The sequence below is a fragment of the Halichoeres trimaculatus genome, unplaced genomic scaffold (assembly GCF_033239565.1).
Source record: "Halichoeres trimaculatus isolate MK-OKI-2021-1 unplaced genomic scaffold, fHalTri1.1 fHalTri1_scaffold_2, whole genome shotgun sequence".
NCBI lineage: Eukaryota > Metazoa > Chordata > Actinopteri > Labriformes > Labridae > Halichoeres > Halichoeres trimaculatus.
The window spans coordinates 16,557,794-16,577,826 of record NW_027437180.1 but is presented as its reverse complement, the minus strand read 5'-3'; the positions used below and the strand labels follow the sequence as shown (position 1 = coordinate 16,577,826).

Genomic DNA, 20,033 nt, shown 5'->3' with positions numbered 1-20,033 from the left:
GAATACCTTTTTCAAGCATGATTTCATCCTTTTTGTATTTCACGTTTTAAGGTCTCAGCACGTGGAGAAGTGAGCGTGGCTCTACCTCCCAAATTGGAGCTGCGCTGTCCAGCTCTTGTTGTTGCAAATAAGAGTCTAGAGTTTCCCCTTGTCAGCTGGGGCGCTTTGGGCTTGAGCGTCAACTGGAAGATCACAAAGAACGGGGTCCAAATTGCCAAAGGTAAGAAACTACGACACACAAAAGACTTTACAGTCCATGCCAGAAGACCATGAAATTTAAAGGGATGTGAAATATTTGCAAAGGTTGAATGGACGGGGATTGGTCAGGAGCTGTGTCAGAGACTTGTTACAGCTGCCACAAATAACTGCATGCTGTCATCCAGTAAAAAGGAGACACAGCTGACTATTAGCATCAGGGGCTAATGATTTGAACCTGGTATTAATGATAATGTAAACATCTAAAATAAAACTAAGATATTTGGATAAGCTGTGAAAAAAATTGATTGATCTGTTCAAAAGTACTTTGGGAATTTCTTAAAAAAAATAAAATTTCATAAGGGGACTAGTGATTATGACCTCAGCTGTAGGTGTGCCCTGCACAGGCAATTTTCAGCATTTGAGCAACCAATGTAGAGCTACTTAGTTTAGCACATTTTGCATCAAGAGTTTTTATTGTGATAACATTCCATCTTTTTGTATATTATACAAAAAGTTTAGTAAACACAACATATTCATTAGCACAGCAAACATCTGCAGCATTGTGTTTCTGCATAAATGAGACTTGAGAGCCGTGCACCTGACTTGGCATGTAAGTGCTAGCTAATCACAGGGATTGGATTTATCTACCCAGCAGAAAACCAACTCACATCCCTTATCGTCCCATGCCGCTCTCCAAGTGCCCAAAAGCGAGTAAAGTCGAGCCAGGATTCACCCTCTTTAGGAAATGGCTTTATCTGTTTGACCTTTTATTTCACTTTGGTTGTGTTTCTCTTGCTCTGTGCTACATCCACTATCTAAGCCGCTCGAGATAGCTTCTTCCAATTGATGTTACCAACATGCAAAGTGACTTGCACACTGGGCGCTCTGTGATTGGCTGAAGTAAACACGCTTACTATTCACTCAGAAACGTCCTGAAACAACCAAAACATCAACATAGAGGCTGAGAAGAGGGTTCAATGCAGACAGAGACACTGACAGACATGTCATTGAGGCCCTGAAGTGACAATTGAGTAGGATAAATCCTATAAAAGTTGATATTTTACTTTTTTTTAGGAAAATCCTGCAGACTCTACCTTTAAGCAACAAGTGGGGAAAGTTATCCATTGGCTGTAGAGTTTGTGATTTCAGGTCATTGTATTTTAATGAAGCAAGTATACTTTGCTTGTTTTAGTTTTACAGAGAAATGTCCATTAGGTTTATGGAGGTGCCTCCTGTGCCCTCAGTTAATGACTCGATGTATGATTTTCACGGTTGTAACATCTACTCCTGAAAGGCCATACACCCAGACAGATGATCAGTGCACTGCAGGCAACATGTGTTGTGTCTGTTCCAAAACAATGTGACTTTCTGACAGCAAAGTTAAGCACAGGAAATTATCTCTGTATTGAGTACATGCCCAACAATATAGATGTTTGGGTCCAACTTTCTCAAAATTGACTGAAATTATACAAATGGTCTCATCTGCAGTGGTGACCATGTAGAGCATCCATGCTAGTCCTCCAGCTGGTCTTCTCAGCAAATGGGCTGAGTTGATTTTGGTCCCCTGTAGGTAAAGTGCTCACTATTGACAAGTACCCCTTACCACTATTTGCTCTTTCATCAAAAGATCCTTAAACTCTTTGTAGCTGCCTTTTTGAAAGTGATTTGAGTTTCTTTTCTTCTTGCAGTTTATCCATAATCAGGGAACTGTGAGTGACAGTTCTTGGAGTATACTTAGAGTGCATGCCAGCTGCCCTTTCTTACACCTACACAGTAACATATAATCTTGTACAGGTGTATTTTCTGAGGGAATGCACAAACTTTCAACGTCTTTTTTTCCCGGTGTTCCCATTTACTCAGGTTAACTCATATCCTGTGTCAGCTGATACCACTGACAGATTTCTTGGGTCTTGGAAAAAATGTTCTTTGGTATAATCTTTTCACCTGATTTCTTAAGATTCGGTCTGCATGGGGCCTATGAAGTGGCAGAAGTAGATTTAAAAATAGACAGATAGCCAATTCAAGGTGTGAAGGTGTAACAATCACTGAAGGACAAAGGTGGAGAATGAAAGTCCAGGAATGAAACTGTCAGTACACCTGGCTGTGTTAACCTGATGGTGTGGGTGTTTTTGTTCTTCTAATCCATTGTCTTTAAAAGTCTCTTGCCTCCTTTTCATGCCTGTCTTTGTCTCAGCCTTCAGAAGTTTGCTGTCAGTCAATGAAGCCTTTGAAAGCACACATGAGCCCTGAACATTTATATTGATTTATTGCAGTGGCTGATGTTTTTTTCTCTCTCCATCATTGATCTGAATTCTTCATGTCAGTCCTGCAGGAAACAAGTGTCGCTGTAGAAACACAAAGTGTACCACTGACTGAGAGAGTGACAAATTACAACACTTTCCATCAAAGGGTATGAGGTGGCTGTACCTTTTTACACCATTAAGCACAGAAACTGTACCTTTGTACAGTTTGTACCTCATATTCCTCTATGGCTTTGTCTGTCATTTTCTGCTGGTATGGCTGATAGTTTCATTGTCTGCTTTAGCTCATTTAGTTTTGAGTTGGATGGAAGATAAAAAAAGCACATGAGGAGGAATGTATGAAGGAGGTATGAAGAAGGTGATATAAACCAGTTAATGACTTAGAAAAAAACAGTTTTATTACGGCTGGGACACTGAAAGGTAGTAAACATGACACAATCCTTGTGTCTTTCGATATGTTGCATCAAATTTAAAATGTGCACACATATTTCATAAAAATAGACTTTGTGAGTCAATATACTTGAACAGTTTTTACTTAGTGTGAGTTTAAATGATTTGATTCCGAATTTCTAACATTTTATAGTGGTTCATCCTTTTTGATATTGGGTAAGTTTAAAAAAATCACATCCATAATCCACATTATAAAAAAGAAGAACACCCACTTAAATAGCCCAAATACTTGAGTTACGGAAATGAGAGAATTACATAATAAAAAGGTACAAAATGAACAAATGGAAAGGAGAAAATGATTGAGTTGTACCAGACCATGACCAATCAATTCCTCAAGTGGTTATGCAGTTTTTTTTTTAATGGACATGGACAGTTTTTTATATAAACCATTACATTTTCATTGAAGTTCCACGAGACAACTGCAGGGTAATAAATTAAGATCTTCCCACACAGTTCTGAGGATATAATTGTAACATCCCCATGAACGATATAAGCTCAGTTTTACTGTGTCAGGTCTAACGCTCTGTAACTCAGGATTTATTTTAGAACTGATTTGTCCTCCAAGGATTTCATCCACTGCACCAAAGGAATTAGCATGACGCAGAGGCAGTACATTACTGATACAGCAGGATGGACAGAAACTGGAAATCAGAAAAAGTGCCATCTGAAAATCTTAGATGTGTGCGCTCTGTTGAGTACAGCGCAGAGTACTCTGAGGACGCTGCTTTCATTGCACACCTCAGAGAGATATAAGAGAGTGAGAGGAGCACTCAGTCTCACACTCTGAACAAACACTCAGCACAGTGAGTCACAGACAAACAGCTGAACGAGTGTGACTGACTCAATACTAAGGAAAGTTAGAAAAGGTGCTCGTTCAAAGCAGAAACATAAGCTGAACCTAAAAAACTTCATGAATAAGTTCTTCCCAGCATCTGAGATTTCATACTACAGAGCCTCGTTTACAAATATCTGGTTGGGCTTTTTCTTTTATAAGTTCTAAATGAGTTTGGGTCTGCTGTATTGCTCACACCTGTGCTGCTGGATTGGTGAATATCATTCATTTGTTAGATGGAAGTTCCTGCAAAGCTGGAATTGATTCAGATTAATGCTTAAATGCTCAAATATAGGAATGAGATTCAGTACTGTGCACAACCTTAGTCAGGAGTTAGTGATGCTCATATTAAAATGTTAAGATAATCCAAGAGTTGGATTAAATGAGATCAGTATTTCAGGGGTTTTTAAATGAAGGAAAAACTTTCTGGAAGAGACAAAATGATAGACTGATTTTTTTTATATTCATTGGTGTCAGCAGATTTAGTAGGACATATGTTCCTACAGCTAGATTGATAATATTACTAATCTACCAAAACTGGAGTCTAAGTAAGAGTTTAGTAATCTTTTTTTTTTTTTATTTGACTCTATATGAGTCATGTTCACCCAACAGGTCCAGAAAAAAATCTTATTTAATCAGGTGAATACCAAAATACTGTCTGCATTGCTTGAAAGATCTGATCAACAAGTCTTGAAATTAAAATAGTGTCTCAACACATACCCAGATACAAGACATTTTTTCTGGATTTGTCAGATCAATGTGTCTCATATTAAGTCTAACTGATATTTTTATTAAAAATAAGGGAGTAAGACACTTGTTAAAGATTCAGTCTTGGTATGCACTTATTCAGAACACATTGTCCAAATTATTTTCATATGACTTTTAATTGTGTCAGAATTTATGAAAACAAAACTATTTTGCACCAATATATCTGCTCTTAAACACTGGCCAGAATGCTAATGATTGTTTTTACACACTTACAAAACAAATCCTGACAAGAAATTGCAGTGAATGCTGGCATGATATTAAAAACTGTGTGAATAAGAAAAAGGTCATGTTTTGTTTTTGTTTTTTGTTTTTTTGATTTAACTACTTTTTGTTTTCATCCATTATTTTTACTACCTCAAAGGTGGTTAGCATATGATAAAGGGAAGTCACAATAATTGAACCAGGACACAAATAGAATGGAATTAAGAGTAAGTATAGAGGAAAGAATTTATTCACAAAATGAATTAACGTAAAACAAGCTTCTATAAAACACAAACAAAATAGAAGCCAAAATCGCAAAACAATCACAAGCAAAGTCAAAGTCTGAACACGTTCTTTCAGCTGAAGGAAACTTAGGTCCTGTTTACACGACATTTCATCTGAAAACACTAAAATCTGCGTCTACACGGAAACACTAACGGATTGAAAACGTTGTAGTAAGCATGCCAGGCCTGTAGGTGGTGCTATAAGTGTCTTGCCCAGAAGCCGCTTTTGGGAGATCTTCATCTTCACTGAAGTAGAGTTGAGCTGGTCATCTGGTGAATTGGGGAATATCAAATTCAGGAGTTGAGCAACTGACGCACATTTTATTGAAAGCGGTTGAAAGACAACCGGCAGATTGAGCAGCATAAGCGAAACACAGTAGTTCCCGACAATTGTAACGGTACTGTTGTCCAGTTGTATGCATGAAGCGCAAAGCGGAGTGTGACGTCATCGTTTCCACTGAAAACGCCAGCTAATTTTTTTCATGGCAACGGTGTCAGCAGCGTTTCAGAAAAATCCCACTCTGGAATCCGTTTTCAAGAGTTTGCGTTTTAGGTCGACTGAAACGCCGTTTCTGTGTAAACACGAGGCTGAAACGCAACAAAACTGTTGTCGTGTAAATTCCCTAGTCTTTGGCCCTCCTCACACGAGGACTTGACGTCTAGGCGTCGGCATCAAAACATGTATCGCTGTTTACAGATCGTATTGTACATTTTTTTCGGGGATTGTAAAATATGTCGGGAGGTAGAGTCAGGAAGTGATTAGACTCTCGAAAGAAAAAAAATAATTATTATTTTTGTCACCCAGCTCCGCTCAGATTCTCCCAGAATCCCTCATCGTCTGTACAGCGCAGACTCTTGCTCCAAACTGCTGCAATGGTGGCGCCTGAGATGGCCGTATTTTGGCTTCAAAACCGTACAGTGATAAATGGCGGAGCCACACTGTCCACTCTATATACAGTCTATGGCTGTTTCCCAAAGCCAAGGTACCTTGCTTTGCCTCGGTCTGATGTGGGCGTGGGGTGGGCGTGGGCATGCATCCACATCATCAGTCGCTGCCCAAGTGCTGTTCCAATGTTCATGTCCTCCAGAGGCATATGTCCTCTGTTTGGTTAGCATGTAGCTAATTGACCAAGGATACACATAACATGTGTTGCACTGTCCACAGTGCAACACATGTTATGCGAGACAATGTAACTCCAATTACATATACATTTGTGACAGGCATCTGATGGTAAAATGTGCCTTTGTAGGCTGTTCCATTAGCATCTCCTTTTGAGCAGAGGCAGGGCACTTGCCTTGGATTGGAAGGAAGTGGCTTCGGAGGCACTGCCGTCCAAGGCAAGGCAAGGCAAGGCAAGGTACCTGGGCTTTGGGAAACAGCCTATGTGTGTGACAACGTGGGTTGGGGGGTGGGGAGTAGGAGGGGTGCTATGAGGTCACCGTCTTTTCTGCACTTTTCTGTTTATACCAAATACGGCATGAAGACGAATACGCAGATATCCACCTGCAGACCCGTTTTCAGAAAAGATGCGGAGTCATGAACAAATACGCGTCTCCGTGTGTCAATATCACCGGATCGATAGTTTATTATACCGGAGTCGTAGAAATTCGTACTTGTGTAAAGCCCTCCTTTGTAGGCAGCACACACGGAGCTCACATCGCCTCTCTCCCTCCTGCTCTTGTACCTGCACTTCTTGATGTCAAGCGGCTACAGTGTGAGCCCCATCAGGCTGCACCTGTGGGAGTATAGAGCAGGGGAAAAAACACACACACACACACACACACACACACACACACACACACACACACACACACACACACACACACACACACACACACACACACACACACACACACACACACACACACACAAGGACTTTTATCACAGCTTCAAGGTTTCATCAAAACTTTCTGAAGGATTTTTTTTTTCAAACACCAAGGGAAAGTGCACTTCAAACTTAAACACAATTTGTATTTGGAAAGTAAATACTCAGCGCCTTGATTTTGATGAATTCACACATTTTTTTTACTGCATTTAATTTGAAGAAAAGAAACATATGATCACTTTCAAAGCCTTTAGAAGTTTTCCTTTGTCCAAAAAACTAAAGTGTGTTTTCGGGGCAGTTCTTCTTAAAATATCATGATGTTTCTGTGGGATTAAGTGGGACAAATTGCAGTGCAAATGAGAGCTGGGCTTTAAATGACTTTTCAAGTTAAGAAAAAAAAATCAATATCATTTGTTGTTTCTATTTGCTTCCAGCCTCTCCTTACTGTCCAAAGGATGGTTTGTACCACACCGAGTCCTCAAGCTGTTTCCAGATCGTCCCAGGAGAGCTGAGTTGGCCAGATGCTCGACAGCAGTGCTCAGAGCGTGGTGGAGATCTGGCCATAGTCAGGAGTGATGCGCTTCGTAACCTGTTGGCACCTAAAGTCACAAAGTGAGTGTTTTAGTGAGGATGAGGTGTGGGGATGAGTCTTGAGTGTTTTCATACCCAGGAACTGAATTTCTATTTTTGAACTAAAACTGAAATACGGTCTTTCACTTTCTTTCACGTTTTACGTTTCTCTTGTTAAATGACCTTACACAACGTTATTTCATTCACTCACTGTTTACAATTACATAAAGAATAATCTAACGTGAATTCATCACAGCCCAACCATGGCAACAGTAGGCACTCTATTTTTAAGAAGTAGTCATACTTGTATTGTGTGTGTCTTCTTTGTGCTGATCAGTAAATGGTTATTATGTGCAGTGGAGTGTTAAGAAGAAGTCTTGGGAGCTGTGCAGTCTGAAGGACATCAGTGTTTGGATTTTAGGTCATAGAGGGTCGCAAAAAAACACATCTGTAAAAGCACAGCTGCATTGTAACACCCAGGGAGGAGGAGTCCATAGTGTTGTGAGTCAGTGTGTGTGTGTGTGTGTGTGTGTGTGTGTGTGGAGAGGCCATGGTAGTTGACAGAGAGACTGCTGCAGATGGCGCTTATCCCCCCACTTTCCTTTTCTGCCCATGCGCCCTCCAACCCCTTGCTTACATAAGAAGTTGATTTTTTTTTACTCCTTGCATATTTTTGCTTTTTTTTGTCCTCACCTCACATTTTTAATACCTTTCACTCTTTGTCACACTGTTCTTAAAGACACAAGGAGGCCACCCTTGTTAAAAGGTGAAACTGCTTTTTCTGCCTATTTTTTTTCACACTACAAAGTGCTTCATTTTTCCTGAGCGAAATGTTTGAAAAGTTCAATTCTTGTCTTCTTCATCCTATCTATCTGCAGATTAGAGTGAGCCATGCTTTGACTTTTCTTCGGTATGGGTGATCTTTTTGTTGTCAACAGTGTGTGACAGAAAGACAAATGGAGGCAGGAAAAATGTGCACTCTATTAGAAGCCTCACAGGGAGAAAATCCAATCCATCAGTGGTAATCACAGGAATCAGCTAGGTAGCCTGTGTAGCATTCCATTGGGGTTCAATCAAAGTGCATTTTCATGCTCCTCAATCATTGATCATTCCAGGCAGGCCGACACACACGCCAGAGACTTCAGTGCCACTTTATGAGACGCTCTTTGATTTGAGTCTGGATGTTTTAGAAGAACATTGCTGTGCGGCACCGTGTGGCTCCATCTCACAGCTTGAAAAGTAGAAATACAATTGTTCTCCCTTTATTTTCCTCCCTGATCTACACAAATGTCTCACAGTCATTGCACATGGAATTTGCATTTGTTTGTCAGTGCCTTTCTGTTAAAGTGACAGAGCCAATTTTCTAGGTGCGTAGGGTCGAGTAGCTAAATGTCAAGCAGGTGTTTTTAATCTTGGTCTCACTTTTCTATTCCAGCCCAAAAGAGCAAGGTGTGTGGCTGGGCTTGAGTGATGTTGATGCTCCGGGCAAGCTGCGCTGGGTGAATGGCTCAGACGCTGAGGATGGAGAGGAGGGCCTGCCATCTCGTTCCACGATCCCCCGTGGTAACGTGTGCGTGTCCCTTGATCAGCGGGGTCAGTCCAGTTCACACCCGTGTAATGCCAAGCGAGCCTACATCTGCCAATACAGGCCCCAAGGTAGGCTCTGAACATTCACACAGAAATAGCATCACATGAAAATCTCATAAAGAAACTGAAGCGGGAGATGAGAAGATAAAATGCTAATTTCTGAGCATACTGAATTTGTTTTGCCAAAGTGTTGAATTTCCTCTTTACCATCAGCTCAACATAAATTTAGCCGTGGCATAAATGTGTTTGAAAAAATGAAATTATCCAAACCCTAAGCAGAGAATTTGCTTCCTGTCGTGCCATAGATTTCTGAAGCAGTAGCAGACCCCAGTTAAAAAGGATCTTAAAACTGCTCCTCGTTTCTGACATCGAAGTCGAGCTTGAATTTTTAAAAGATTTTTTGCATTTTTAATTCACTTTGCTATTTGGGATAAGACCTAATAAGTATAATAACTTAATTTGGTCTTTGTACAGGAAGTTTGATTATTTTTGTTATGAGTTCTTTATTAGTTGTTTGTTAGTAATGTCATTGCACTTCAATACATTGTTTGTTTGTTTTACTAAAATGGGTGAAATGTTGTGATTTCACCAAAAGATGTTGTGGGCAGTGTCCCTAAATGTGGCTAACCGGCCAAAGTTTAAAAAAAATGAAGTACTATGGGTCTGAGAGGCAGAAATGTAATGTCCTCATATGTAAATGCTGGGTCTTTAGTGGTTAAAGCAACATGGAAAGAACAAAGTACTGCTTAGGGCTACGTTTTGAGTGTTGTGTTGGTGGACAGAAAGACTGGGGGAAAAAATCAAGCTAACTGATGATTTTTATGATTTTGTCACCCTAGTCCCACTTATTTTTACCCACATACATCATTGGAAATTTTTACCACTGATTTGAATATCCAAACTAAAGTGTAAATGACGAGGTCAGTCATAATCCTTGTTCTGCCATTGAATAAATATGTATGAAAAAATTTAATCTACATATAACGACACAACTAGAAAACAGAGAAGTCTGTGTAATATTTGACTCGTTTGACTTGTGTCCTACAATCTAAGGGTCTGATACTCTGCTGCTAGTGTTTATACTCTAGTTTTAAAGAGTAACATTCAAGTTAACATTTCACGTGTTGCAGACAACTCTTTTAATTCTTTTAAGCCTTTTCTCTGGGGCAAAGTTCTTCAAAGGAATCAGTCAAAGCCTGAAAACTTCTTTATTGCTTGTCCCCGTGTGAAATATTTCCATCTTTGTGTAGTTATTTTTGGTTGAATCTGTCTTTTATTCTTTCTCTTTTAGAGACCGTCAGAAGATAAATGATTTACCAAAGACATCTTTCCTTTTGTGTCTTCACCAAAGTTGTTTGCTCTGTGTCCTCGAGCTTTTTTCTTTCTCTCTTTTCTTTAAAAGCCCTCTCACCATTCTTTTCTCCTTGTCCTGTTTTGTAAAAGCTCTTCCATTATCTTGACTTGATTGTTTTGCTTCCTCTGCAGTGCCCGTTCCAGATGCAGGGACCTACATCTCAGGTCTAGCTGTATTCCCCTCACATAATCCTTTGGTTCATATCCCATCTGCTGAGCTCTCGACTCCACAGCCGCCCAGCAGGGGCATAGAGGTGAGTCGGAACCTCATGTTGTTGGTTTAATCATCGCACTGTTGTTGCTTTTTTATTTTCATTCAACATTTGGTTTGTTTCCACACAGGTGCTTCTTTTCCCGGCTCTGAGCTTCGGGCTGGCAGGTCGTCTGTCCTCCCTGGAATTTGTCACGCAGGAGCTAAGCTCACAAATTCACGTTCGATTTCAAATCTACAAACCTCAGTGTCATTATCTCAACCTTCACCTGCTGCTACCCAGTGAGTCAAACACAGAAACACATTGTATGACACAGGACGTGTAAAAACCATCAGCTCACCCTGATTAGAATCAGCAGGTGTGAAAAAAGCGTAAGCCACCTGTGCCCTTACCTGCAAATAGAAACATCCACACAGACACGCCGCGCACTGACCAGGCTTGTCTGAAGCTGTTATCTGAGCAAACAGTTATATGAAGACTTTAAGGGACACATCAACAGGCGAGGAAGAAACATTGTAAATCTAGACCATCCACCTTCTGAACACACAACCTGTTTCCACGTTATTGAACACACAGAGAACAAAAGCTTTTGCTGCTTTTTGTTTATGTACTTTGTTCATCTCTGCTGAGACAAAGGAGTAAAACTGTTAAATAGATAAAGCAGATGTGAGAAAAAAAATTGTGAGAAAGCAAAATCCACTGAGGGATGAGCAACTGGAGAAAGTTTACAGATCATGTTTTTGTGAAACTTTCATCTGGAATTGTGCATGAAGCCACAGGAGAGGAGACAGTGGAAAAATAAAACTGGATTATTGATTGCACAGAAAGCTGAAGTGAAGTCGTTTCAGTTCTGCCAGCCAGTGAAGACTACAAATACACACAAAAGGCATCTTTTAATTTAGGTTTCACAGGGGCGTTTGGACCGAGCTTTTTCTTTTTACTGCAATTGAACTTATCAGATTTGAAGTGACTGTAATCGACTTTGTTTTAAAACTAGTGTCAGTCTTTTGGTTGGAATTTTTTTCTCTATTTGTTCAGTCCAACTCCACAACATGTCTGGTATTAACAATATATTTTGGATGGTCACACTCCCCTAATATTTAAAGGAAAACGGTCAACTGGTTTGTGCGGAGCAAGGTGAACCTACAACTTCTGCAATAATGACTGTTGTTTCTTAATGTGAGGCTGTGGGGCACACGCTGTAGTTATTTGGTGAAACTGGCTCCCTTTGTGTCTACTTTTTATTCTAGTTATGTAAATCAAACAAGTGTAGATATTAGAGGCCGATATGGGTTTTTTGGGGGCCGATGCCGATGTCGATGCTTTCCAAATTTGGGCAGCCGATGTCGATATGCATAGCCGATTTTTCCAATTTGATATTCAGGCCGATTGTTAAATAAATGTATATTTATCACAATTTTGTGAAACGCAGCAATTTCTGAGCAACTAAAAGAAATCTATTACAACAAGTCGTGTCCAGTCCTCTGAACATTTATTCAGCTTTCAAAACAATGAAATATTTTGTCTGAGTAAACTCACAATGTAACAAGCAGTAGTAAACATTCACACTCTTCTTAAAATGTCAAAAAAGAAATTTAAACTTATTAATATAACTTGAACAAAAGTATGTGATGTATCCAAGTGGTGCCACAAGTTTGAGGTGCTCATCTTTTTTGTGCCTGATCAAAAATTGCGTCATTTTATACAACGGATCAAAAATCGGCTTTTTAAAAGAAAATACGGCCGATGGCCGATAGAGACAAATGTCCAAATATCGGACCGATATATCGGCCGGCCGATATATCGGTCTACCTCTAGTAGATATGTGATGGATCATTTTTAATGTGTAGGTAAAAACCCAAAGCAGAGCCATCTTTACCCCAATAAGGGCTCTCTAACTCAATGCTCACCTGCTTATTACCTGGATCGACACCAAGTATTGATTTAGAGATTAACTAATTTAGAAAAAAAGGATTTTTTGTGTCTGTGTAGCAAGAACTTATTGCCCTCTCTTATGTGCCAGTGGGTCACACCTTCACAGCAATTGTATGTATCTGCCTTTTTTGGATCAAGTTAACACTGAGCCTAAAACCGTGATTCATGGAAAAGTCTTAAGGTTTGTTTTCTTTACTGCCATGTGCCTTTGTATCATTTTGTCATTCACTGTGCAAATTATTCACAGCAAAGCCAAAACTTGCTGTTTTTCCATTTCCATTACCATTTTCAACAGATACAGAAAATTACAGCAGCACCTGTATCAGGTCGTCTTCGTCTTAATTTTCTGTCCTCTTGCGTAACAAGTCCACAATCAATACACAACCTCTTCAGGTGTTGTGCCTTTTGTTTGTTTTCTCTCAACTCTTTTGGTGTCTTAACATCACTCACTCTTTTGTTGCTGTTGTTTTACTCTGGTGAAGTATAAAGTAGTAATCTAAAGTTTAGTGCTGTTCAAATAATATTTGGAGGGTAAACAAAGATATCAGAGGGAAGGAGCAAGCTATCTAATGGGTAAAAACAGGGATTGATTGTGCCCTTTCTTCAGTGTAGAGTATGAGATTAAAACTAGCTGCACTGTGTTTCTCAGGCTGTGGCGGTCCAGCGTGTGCCCCGGTAGCTCTCTGCGTTCCTAATAACACCAACAATGCTGATCCTCCATCTTGCCCCCGACTGGAGCAGTGGTGTCCCTTCCAGCTCCGCTGCCTTCCCCTCTCAAACCCCTGCCACCCATCCTCCTGTCCTAACTGCACCCGGGCACCCCAGCTGCCCCCTGGAGCCAAGAGGCCCCGATACACCCTGCAGAGAGAGGTGGTGTTCAATATCCCAGGAGGACCAGCTGCACACATACAGGTGAGCAGAGTTTCCTGAGTTTACTCTTTCCATTTGAAAATACAAGAAGTGTAGAAGAAGACTCAGTGGGCTCAGTTTGACCCGGACAAATCATCAGGGGGTTTAAACTGTTTAGAAAAGACATTTATGATCGTTGTGTCATTTTTTTTACAGAAAGACAGCATTAAAATTTTACAACACAGCACAGCTACTTCAGCCTGTGTTGAGCTTTCACTCTTCTTATCCATGTTTCCCACAGGTGCAGAAGGATATTGAGGATCTCCTTGTTTTTCCTGGTGATGTCATAGCCCTGCAGCATGATGCTGGCCCCGCCTCCCTCCTGCAATGTCAGACCTCCACAAATTCGCTTTGGCGACAACCTGTCTTAGCCGTCAACCAATCAGACTGGTTCGGGATGAACACCACCATACACCAGTCTGCTGCCTCTCTGGACCGTGGCACTGATCAAATGCCTGCCCCCGAGCTTGATGTTAATTTCATTGTGACGGACGGTGAGGGAGGCTGGTTGGAGGACATTGTTTGTCCTGTCAGGGTCCTCTATGTGGGACACAGTGAGACTCAGCTGAAGGGGGGACAGCTGTCTGCTGGTCTGCCTCAGCCAGGACTCTACAGCCTGCTGGTAAGATATCAAAGCTGGATGGTCTATCCCAGCATGCATCTGAAAGATTTCAGCATGTTAAAATACTTGTGCAGTATTCTTGTTTTGATTAGGGAATAGTATCAACATCAGCCTCCAAAACAGCCTAAGATGCAGTTTCCATTGTCAGCAGGTCCATCAGTTTTTGTACTGATCAGATATCATGATTTAGCATTTTCAGAAAAAGTCAGCTAGTTTCTTTTAAAATTTTAAATTGAGAATTGAAGACACCAAGAAAGCATAGTGTTTCAGGTCTAACAAAACAAGCAAAATGTCAGCAGTGAGGAAGTTTGTTCTTATAATGAGTGAACTTTCTGTAGTTAGAAGATAAAGGGAAATACATCTCACTGTTGCTGTATCCATTTTTATAAAAGAATTTAGAGAAAACTTTACGCATTTATTTTCTAGGTGACCTCTGCAGAACCTTCATACCCTGCCTCTGCATCATGCCCGTTGTGGGTCATCCCTCCTCTGGGCTTGACCGTCCTCTACCCTCCCTCCAGGAATGGCACCTTCTACCTCCAGCCCAACGACTCCCGTCTGCTGCTCCGTGTCCAGTCTGGCCACATAACAACCGTCTCCAGGCTCGGCAGTAATCACAGTACGATCTTTAAGCCCGACTGTCCCACTGAGTTTCCCTCCAACTCAGCTCTGTGTTGGCCCAGCCCAAACACAGGGTCTGGGGGTGAAGCGGCAGAGCCCAGCCTGTATGCGGTGCTGGATCTAAACTTGGAGAAAGAGGAGCAGAGGGGTCCGTTGCAGGTGCAGCTGGAGGCCCACAACAATGTCACAGAAGCAAGCCTGACTGTGGTCGTCCAGCTGGAAGAGCCTCTCAGAGGACTAGTGGTGCAGCCCCACCCTGCCCACAGAGTGCTGATGGAGTCAGTTGTGGTGAGGGTTTAATATATATAATCGTTAGTATCTGATAATGTTATAATGTATTAACTTCTACTTCATGTTTTGAAACCTATTTGTGTGTACTTTAGAGCTACACAGCATCAGCGCTTGGCTCCAGTCCCACCTTTAAATGGACAGTGGATGACAAACCCTACTTTACCTATTACAACACTGTCCTCAACGTCATCTATCAACATGCAGCCATCTACAAACTCACGGTAAAACATACAGCATGTGTTGTGAATTCACTCAGTGTCATTTGCATCCACAAAAATGATTTTTTATTCAAATTAGTGTGACATCTTTGTCACAATCACCCACTCAATTATCCTCTCCCCGACTGAACCTGAATTGAAACTGACTCGACTTCCTGTTTTAGTTTAGACCTTGAGATTCAACTGAGAAGCATTTTGATCGTAAGCCAAAAGTTTCACAGACATCATTGACCTTAAAAGCTAATTTTGACCTGATTTAAAGCCTTTATTATAAACCTCGTAATTTTTAATTATGAGCTTAACTTTTAGCATGATGATTTTTACGAGGACTATTTTAAAACATGCTTAATTAAATGCCTGCCGAACATGTCTTTGACCATGAATCTCTTACCTTACAAATTACATCAACAATTTTGTTGATCATTTTTTTCATTTTGGTTTATTTTTTTTAAATGGCTAGAAGCTCAAACCTTTCTTTGTTTAGTTTCTGAAGCTCTAACTTGGCTTCTGTAAGTTTCAATATTACCGTTGGTGTTAAGAAGAGCTCCCACTGAAGGGGTTTATTTAGCGATGTCTCAGTCTGATGAAAAGCATGCTGGCTCAAAACATCACTCTGCTTTAATGGTCTAGATACAGCCCTCACTTGGGGGATGTGTGTGTCTGAATTTGATTTGATTTCAATTTTATTAAAAAGAAGCTGATAGAAGTTACATCAAGTCAAATTATTATTATGCAGCCTGAGGTGTTGGATAATTCACTGTGTGTTTAACTGCTGACCAACTGGGATGAATTTCTCTCTGAATCTGTGGTTTCTCTACCAGGTGACAGCTATGAACCATGTGAGCTCCCTCACGGAGCATTTCAACGTGACTGTAGATCGTCTGCAGCCAATGGCCAACCTCACAGTCAGGGGTGTTCCTGATGTTGTTCCTCAGGGCTCTGTGCAGACCCTCACCACCTCTGTGCTCCTGGACATGTCTGTGGCTGCCACCTTCAGGTATGAACACATCAGTGAGGGAGATGGATGGATGGATAGATATATAGGATGTCTTCAGTGATATGTGAATTTTCCTTTTTTTATATTTCTAAGGCTGATTGAAAACAGGTCGTTTGTGTTTTTCTCCTCTATCTTTCTCTTTTATTGCTCTGGTCTTTCTTCTCTGTTTTCGTCCTCTTGTGCACCATAATAGCACTGCAGCAGTCATACCGTACAGAGCCTTGGATTTATAACTGTGTGGTTAGAGCAGATTGCTGACAAGAATTTTCCCTTCAGCTCAGCTCTTTCCCCTGAACTTTTTTCTCCTTTTTCTTCCACTCGCTTTCTTTCACTCTTTTCTGTCCTTCCCTCTCTCACATTCCCACCCTCCAAGCCGTGGAGCACTCTTCCACTCAGTTTCCCTCCACTCCCACCATTTTTGGTCCAATGAGGCTTCCTGAGTTTTAAGTTTCCACTGCTTCACATCCAAACCCTGTACTGCCTCGTCAGAGAAGATTCCCACTTTCCAGCTTGGGATTGTGAGTGTGGGTGTGAGTGTGTGCTGACAGAGTGCAAAGAAACACTGTATAGATCATACTTCTATCTATCTTCTCGTCAAACTCTTTGGGTCTTCTTTTAAAGGCTGAAAATTTGATCTTTTCTGCTGTAGATGGTCCTTTGGTGATGGTGGCTATAAAGAGTTTGAATACAAGCCTCCCTACTCTCCCTCCCTCCTCTGCTCAGAGTCGCCCAATCAGGTTCTCTTAAGCAACAATGTCACCTATATCTACTCTCAGCCAGGTAACGCCTTGTCTAATTCCCTTTTTTCACACACATTTTACTTTTGGAATGAAAGCTAACTTCTCCTTCTCCTTCTCCTTTCTGTCTTCCCTTTTATTGATACAGGTATATACACAGCGCTGGTATCAGTGTCCAATCGTTACGAGAACATCAGTCAGAGCATCAACATGAGCGTCTACAGCATCCTGACTCGAGTTGATATCCAGACGGAGCCACCACTCCTCCTCACCGCCAAATCGGCTGATTTTGAGGCTCACCCTCTGCCCTCACCCTATGGCATTCACTATGACTGGCATTTCGGAGATGGCTCTGCCCTACTGCAAGGTCGCCGTGTGGCACACACCTTCACACAGAGCGGCGCCTTTAATGTCTGCGTGTCAGTCAACAACACCATCAGTTTTAAAAAGGAATGTGTAGTGATGTTTGTATATGAGGAGATTGAGAGTTTAACAGCTGAAAGCTCGTCTCCAACAGAGCTTCACAGCTCAACTTCAGTCTGGGCTCACACTGCATTTGGGAATAACATCACCTGGACTTTCTCCATGGGGGACGGGAGTGCTTACACGACATCGGACCCTCATGTGACACACAGCTACATGAAAGATGGAAACTATACAGTGAATGTGACTGCCATGAACTCTGTGAGCTCTGGCTGGATGCTCCTACCAGTGCAAGTGTTTGTCTTCAAGGTTGTGAAAATAGAGCCATCAGGGTGTGTCAAAGAGCGGACTCCAGTTAACTTCCAAGCCTTGGTGTCTGGCAATGCATCAGCTCATCTGTATGAATGGAGCTTTGGTGATGGAAGTCCCAACGAGACGCACCATGGTGACCCCAAAGTCTCCCATACCTACCTGACCAGCAGGGACTATCACCTCCATCTGCGTCTCTCCAGTGGGGTAAACAAGGACACCAAGGTCCACTTCTTCAACTGGGTGTGTGTGCAGCCATCTTTGACCAATCTCAGCCTCACCCTTGAAAAAACACACTACGCAGTCGGAGAGGAGATCAGCTTCCATGCTAAACCTGAGCCAGAGTTTAGCTATAACTTTGAGTGGGACTTTGGTAGAGAGGGGGACCTCGTGTCAAACTCTGATTCTCAAGATGTGGTGACAACTTATCAAAACCCTGGGAGTTACATGGTTACGGTTATTGCCTACAACAACATTTCCACCATAAATGCCAGTGTTGTGTTTGATGTTTTGACACCATTAGGACCCATTCTTATTCAACACAATGGCACCACTTGTAATAACCTAACTCTGAGAGAACCATACTATTTCACAACCTCTTCCAGAGCAACCAATGTCACTTTCATCTGGAACTTTGGCGATGGAAACATACTTACAGGACAGAATATCCTCCACACCTACAACATTTCAGGAAACTACAACATCACACTGACAGCAGTCAACACTGTTAGCAGAAATCAAACAAATTTACTTGTCACTGTTCTTACACCAATCCTTGGGCTGACTGTCAATGCCAGTTTGATCAACGTTCCCCTCAACTCCTCAGTCAATTTCGAGGCCCACAAGGATGCAGGAGATGAGGTCCGGTTCTCTTGGATCTTGTGTGATCGTTGCACAGCGATAATAGGGACCAACACTATGTTTTACACCTTTCGCTCTGTTGGGACATTCAACATCATCGTAACGGCTGAAAACGATGTTGGAACTGCACAAGCAAGCATCTTCCTGTTTGTTCAACGTGAGCTGGAGGGCTTGCAGATCATGGAAGGGGAGGACACTGTGGGGGGTGGGGGTAAGGCGCTAGAACGTTGCTGCTTTGCTACTGACCATGTACTCCACCTTTATGCTAAACTAAAGGAGGGAACCAACATGACTTATACCTGGAACCTCATCAGGGATCCTGCCAGTCCCATCTTTAACATAAGTGGGAAGACGCTAGAAGTGAATTTCTCTACACCAGGCCCATGCACCATTTTCCTCCAGGCAGCCAACCTCCTGGGTCAGCTGTCTGTCAACAAAACCATCCACTTCCTAAAACCAGTTGGGCAGCCACGCCTGGAAATTAGCAGAAAAGAGATTGCAGTAAATGCTTCCACCAACCTGACAGTGTTGACTTCTGAAGGCTCAGATCTGCAGTACCGCTGGTTTGTAAATGGGGATGTTCTGCAGTGGAATGAGCCTTGGAAAACCCAGAGCTTCTCTAGTCCAGGGCTAAAGCTTATAACCGTGGAAGTCTTCAATGAAGTTAGCACTAGGAATGTGTCAGATGTCCTCAGTGTACAGGAAGTCATTTCAGGGTTAAGTTTCACAGCTACGAATGTCACTGAGCAGGGTTTTGTAGCAACAGGTGCCAACGTCACACTCCAGGGGGAGGTAGATTCTGGAACCAATGTGACATGGACTTGGCTGATCGAGGGAAGAACTGAAACAGGAAACAAAACTTCTCTTATTTTCCAAGAGCCCAAGACGGCTATCATAACCCTGGATGCCACCAATGATGTCAGTGGACAGTCAGTTCCCATAGAGCTCTTTGTTCAGGACAAAATTCAAGGCTTGGAGCTGAAGGCCAGTAAGAACATCGCAGCTGTGGGTGAGAAAGTGGAGTTTGCTATTTCAATGGAAGCTGGTTCAGATGTCAGTCTCATCCTCAGCATCAGCGGCGATGCCACTGTCATTCCTCAACCCAACCAAACCTACGTCCACATGTTCAGCAGAGTGGATACATACATGGTGAATCTGACTGCTCACAACCAGGTAAAGACAAAGACATGGATATCACACACAATCAGCTAATAACATACAAATGTACTGGTGTGTTTTCAGCCACTTTTTGTACAAGCTAGTATTTAAATATTAAACAACCACACTATACACAATATATTTAAAGGCTTTCTTTTAAAAGCTTTAAGAAAATCAGGTTTTTCCAGCTCATTTCAAAGTTCATAAGTCTTCAGGTCAATCCCAGTTGTCACTCTTTCCCCCTTCCCTACATCTTACCCCTTTACCCTCTGCCCTCTGTTTTGAGGGCCAAGGGGAAGGGGTGAAAACACATCTCTTAAAATGAGACACCACTCAATCCCCTAGTCACTCACTGTTTATTGTTATTGTTTAGGGTGACAAATTCACAGCAAACAGATTTCACTGCAGTG

At 41.7% G+C, this 20,033-nt stretch overlaps 1 protein-coding gene across 1 annotated transcript in view; it reads left to right on the top strand.

The window, feature by feature from the left end:
• Nucleotides 1-20,033, top strand: part of pkd1a (polycystic kidney disease 1a) — a 75,360-nt gene that overhangs the window by 25,804 nt on the left and 29,523 nt on the right. The window contains exons 8-19 of the mRNA XM_074689441.1: nucleotides 52-220; nucleotides 7,255-7,432; nucleotides 8,826-9,046; nucleotides 10,463-10,584; nucleotides 10,673-10,823; nucleotides 13,127-13,389; nucleotides 13,628-14,008; nucleotides 14,435-14,917; nucleotides 15,013-15,141; nucleotides 15,960-16,135; nucleotides 16,785-16,915; nucleotides 17,021-19,638. Of these exons, the coding sequence (XP_074545542.1) occupies nucleotides 52-220; nucleotides 7,255-7,432; nucleotides 8,826-9,046; nucleotides 10,463-10,584; nucleotides 10,673-10,823; nucleotides 13,127-13,389; nucleotides 13,628-14,008; nucleotides 14,435-14,917; nucleotides 15,013-15,141; nucleotides 15,960-16,135; nucleotides 16,785-16,915; nucleotides 17,021-19,638 (5,022 nt within the window). The remainder of the gene's footprint in view (nucleotides 1-51; nucleotides 221-7,254; nucleotides 7,433-8,825; nucleotides 9,047-10,462; nucleotides 10,585-10,672; nucleotides 10,824-13,126; nucleotides 13,390-13,627; nucleotides 14,009-14,434; nucleotides 14,918-15,012; nucleotides 15,142-15,959; nucleotides 16,136-16,784; nucleotides 16,916-17,020; nucleotides 19,639-20,033) is intronic.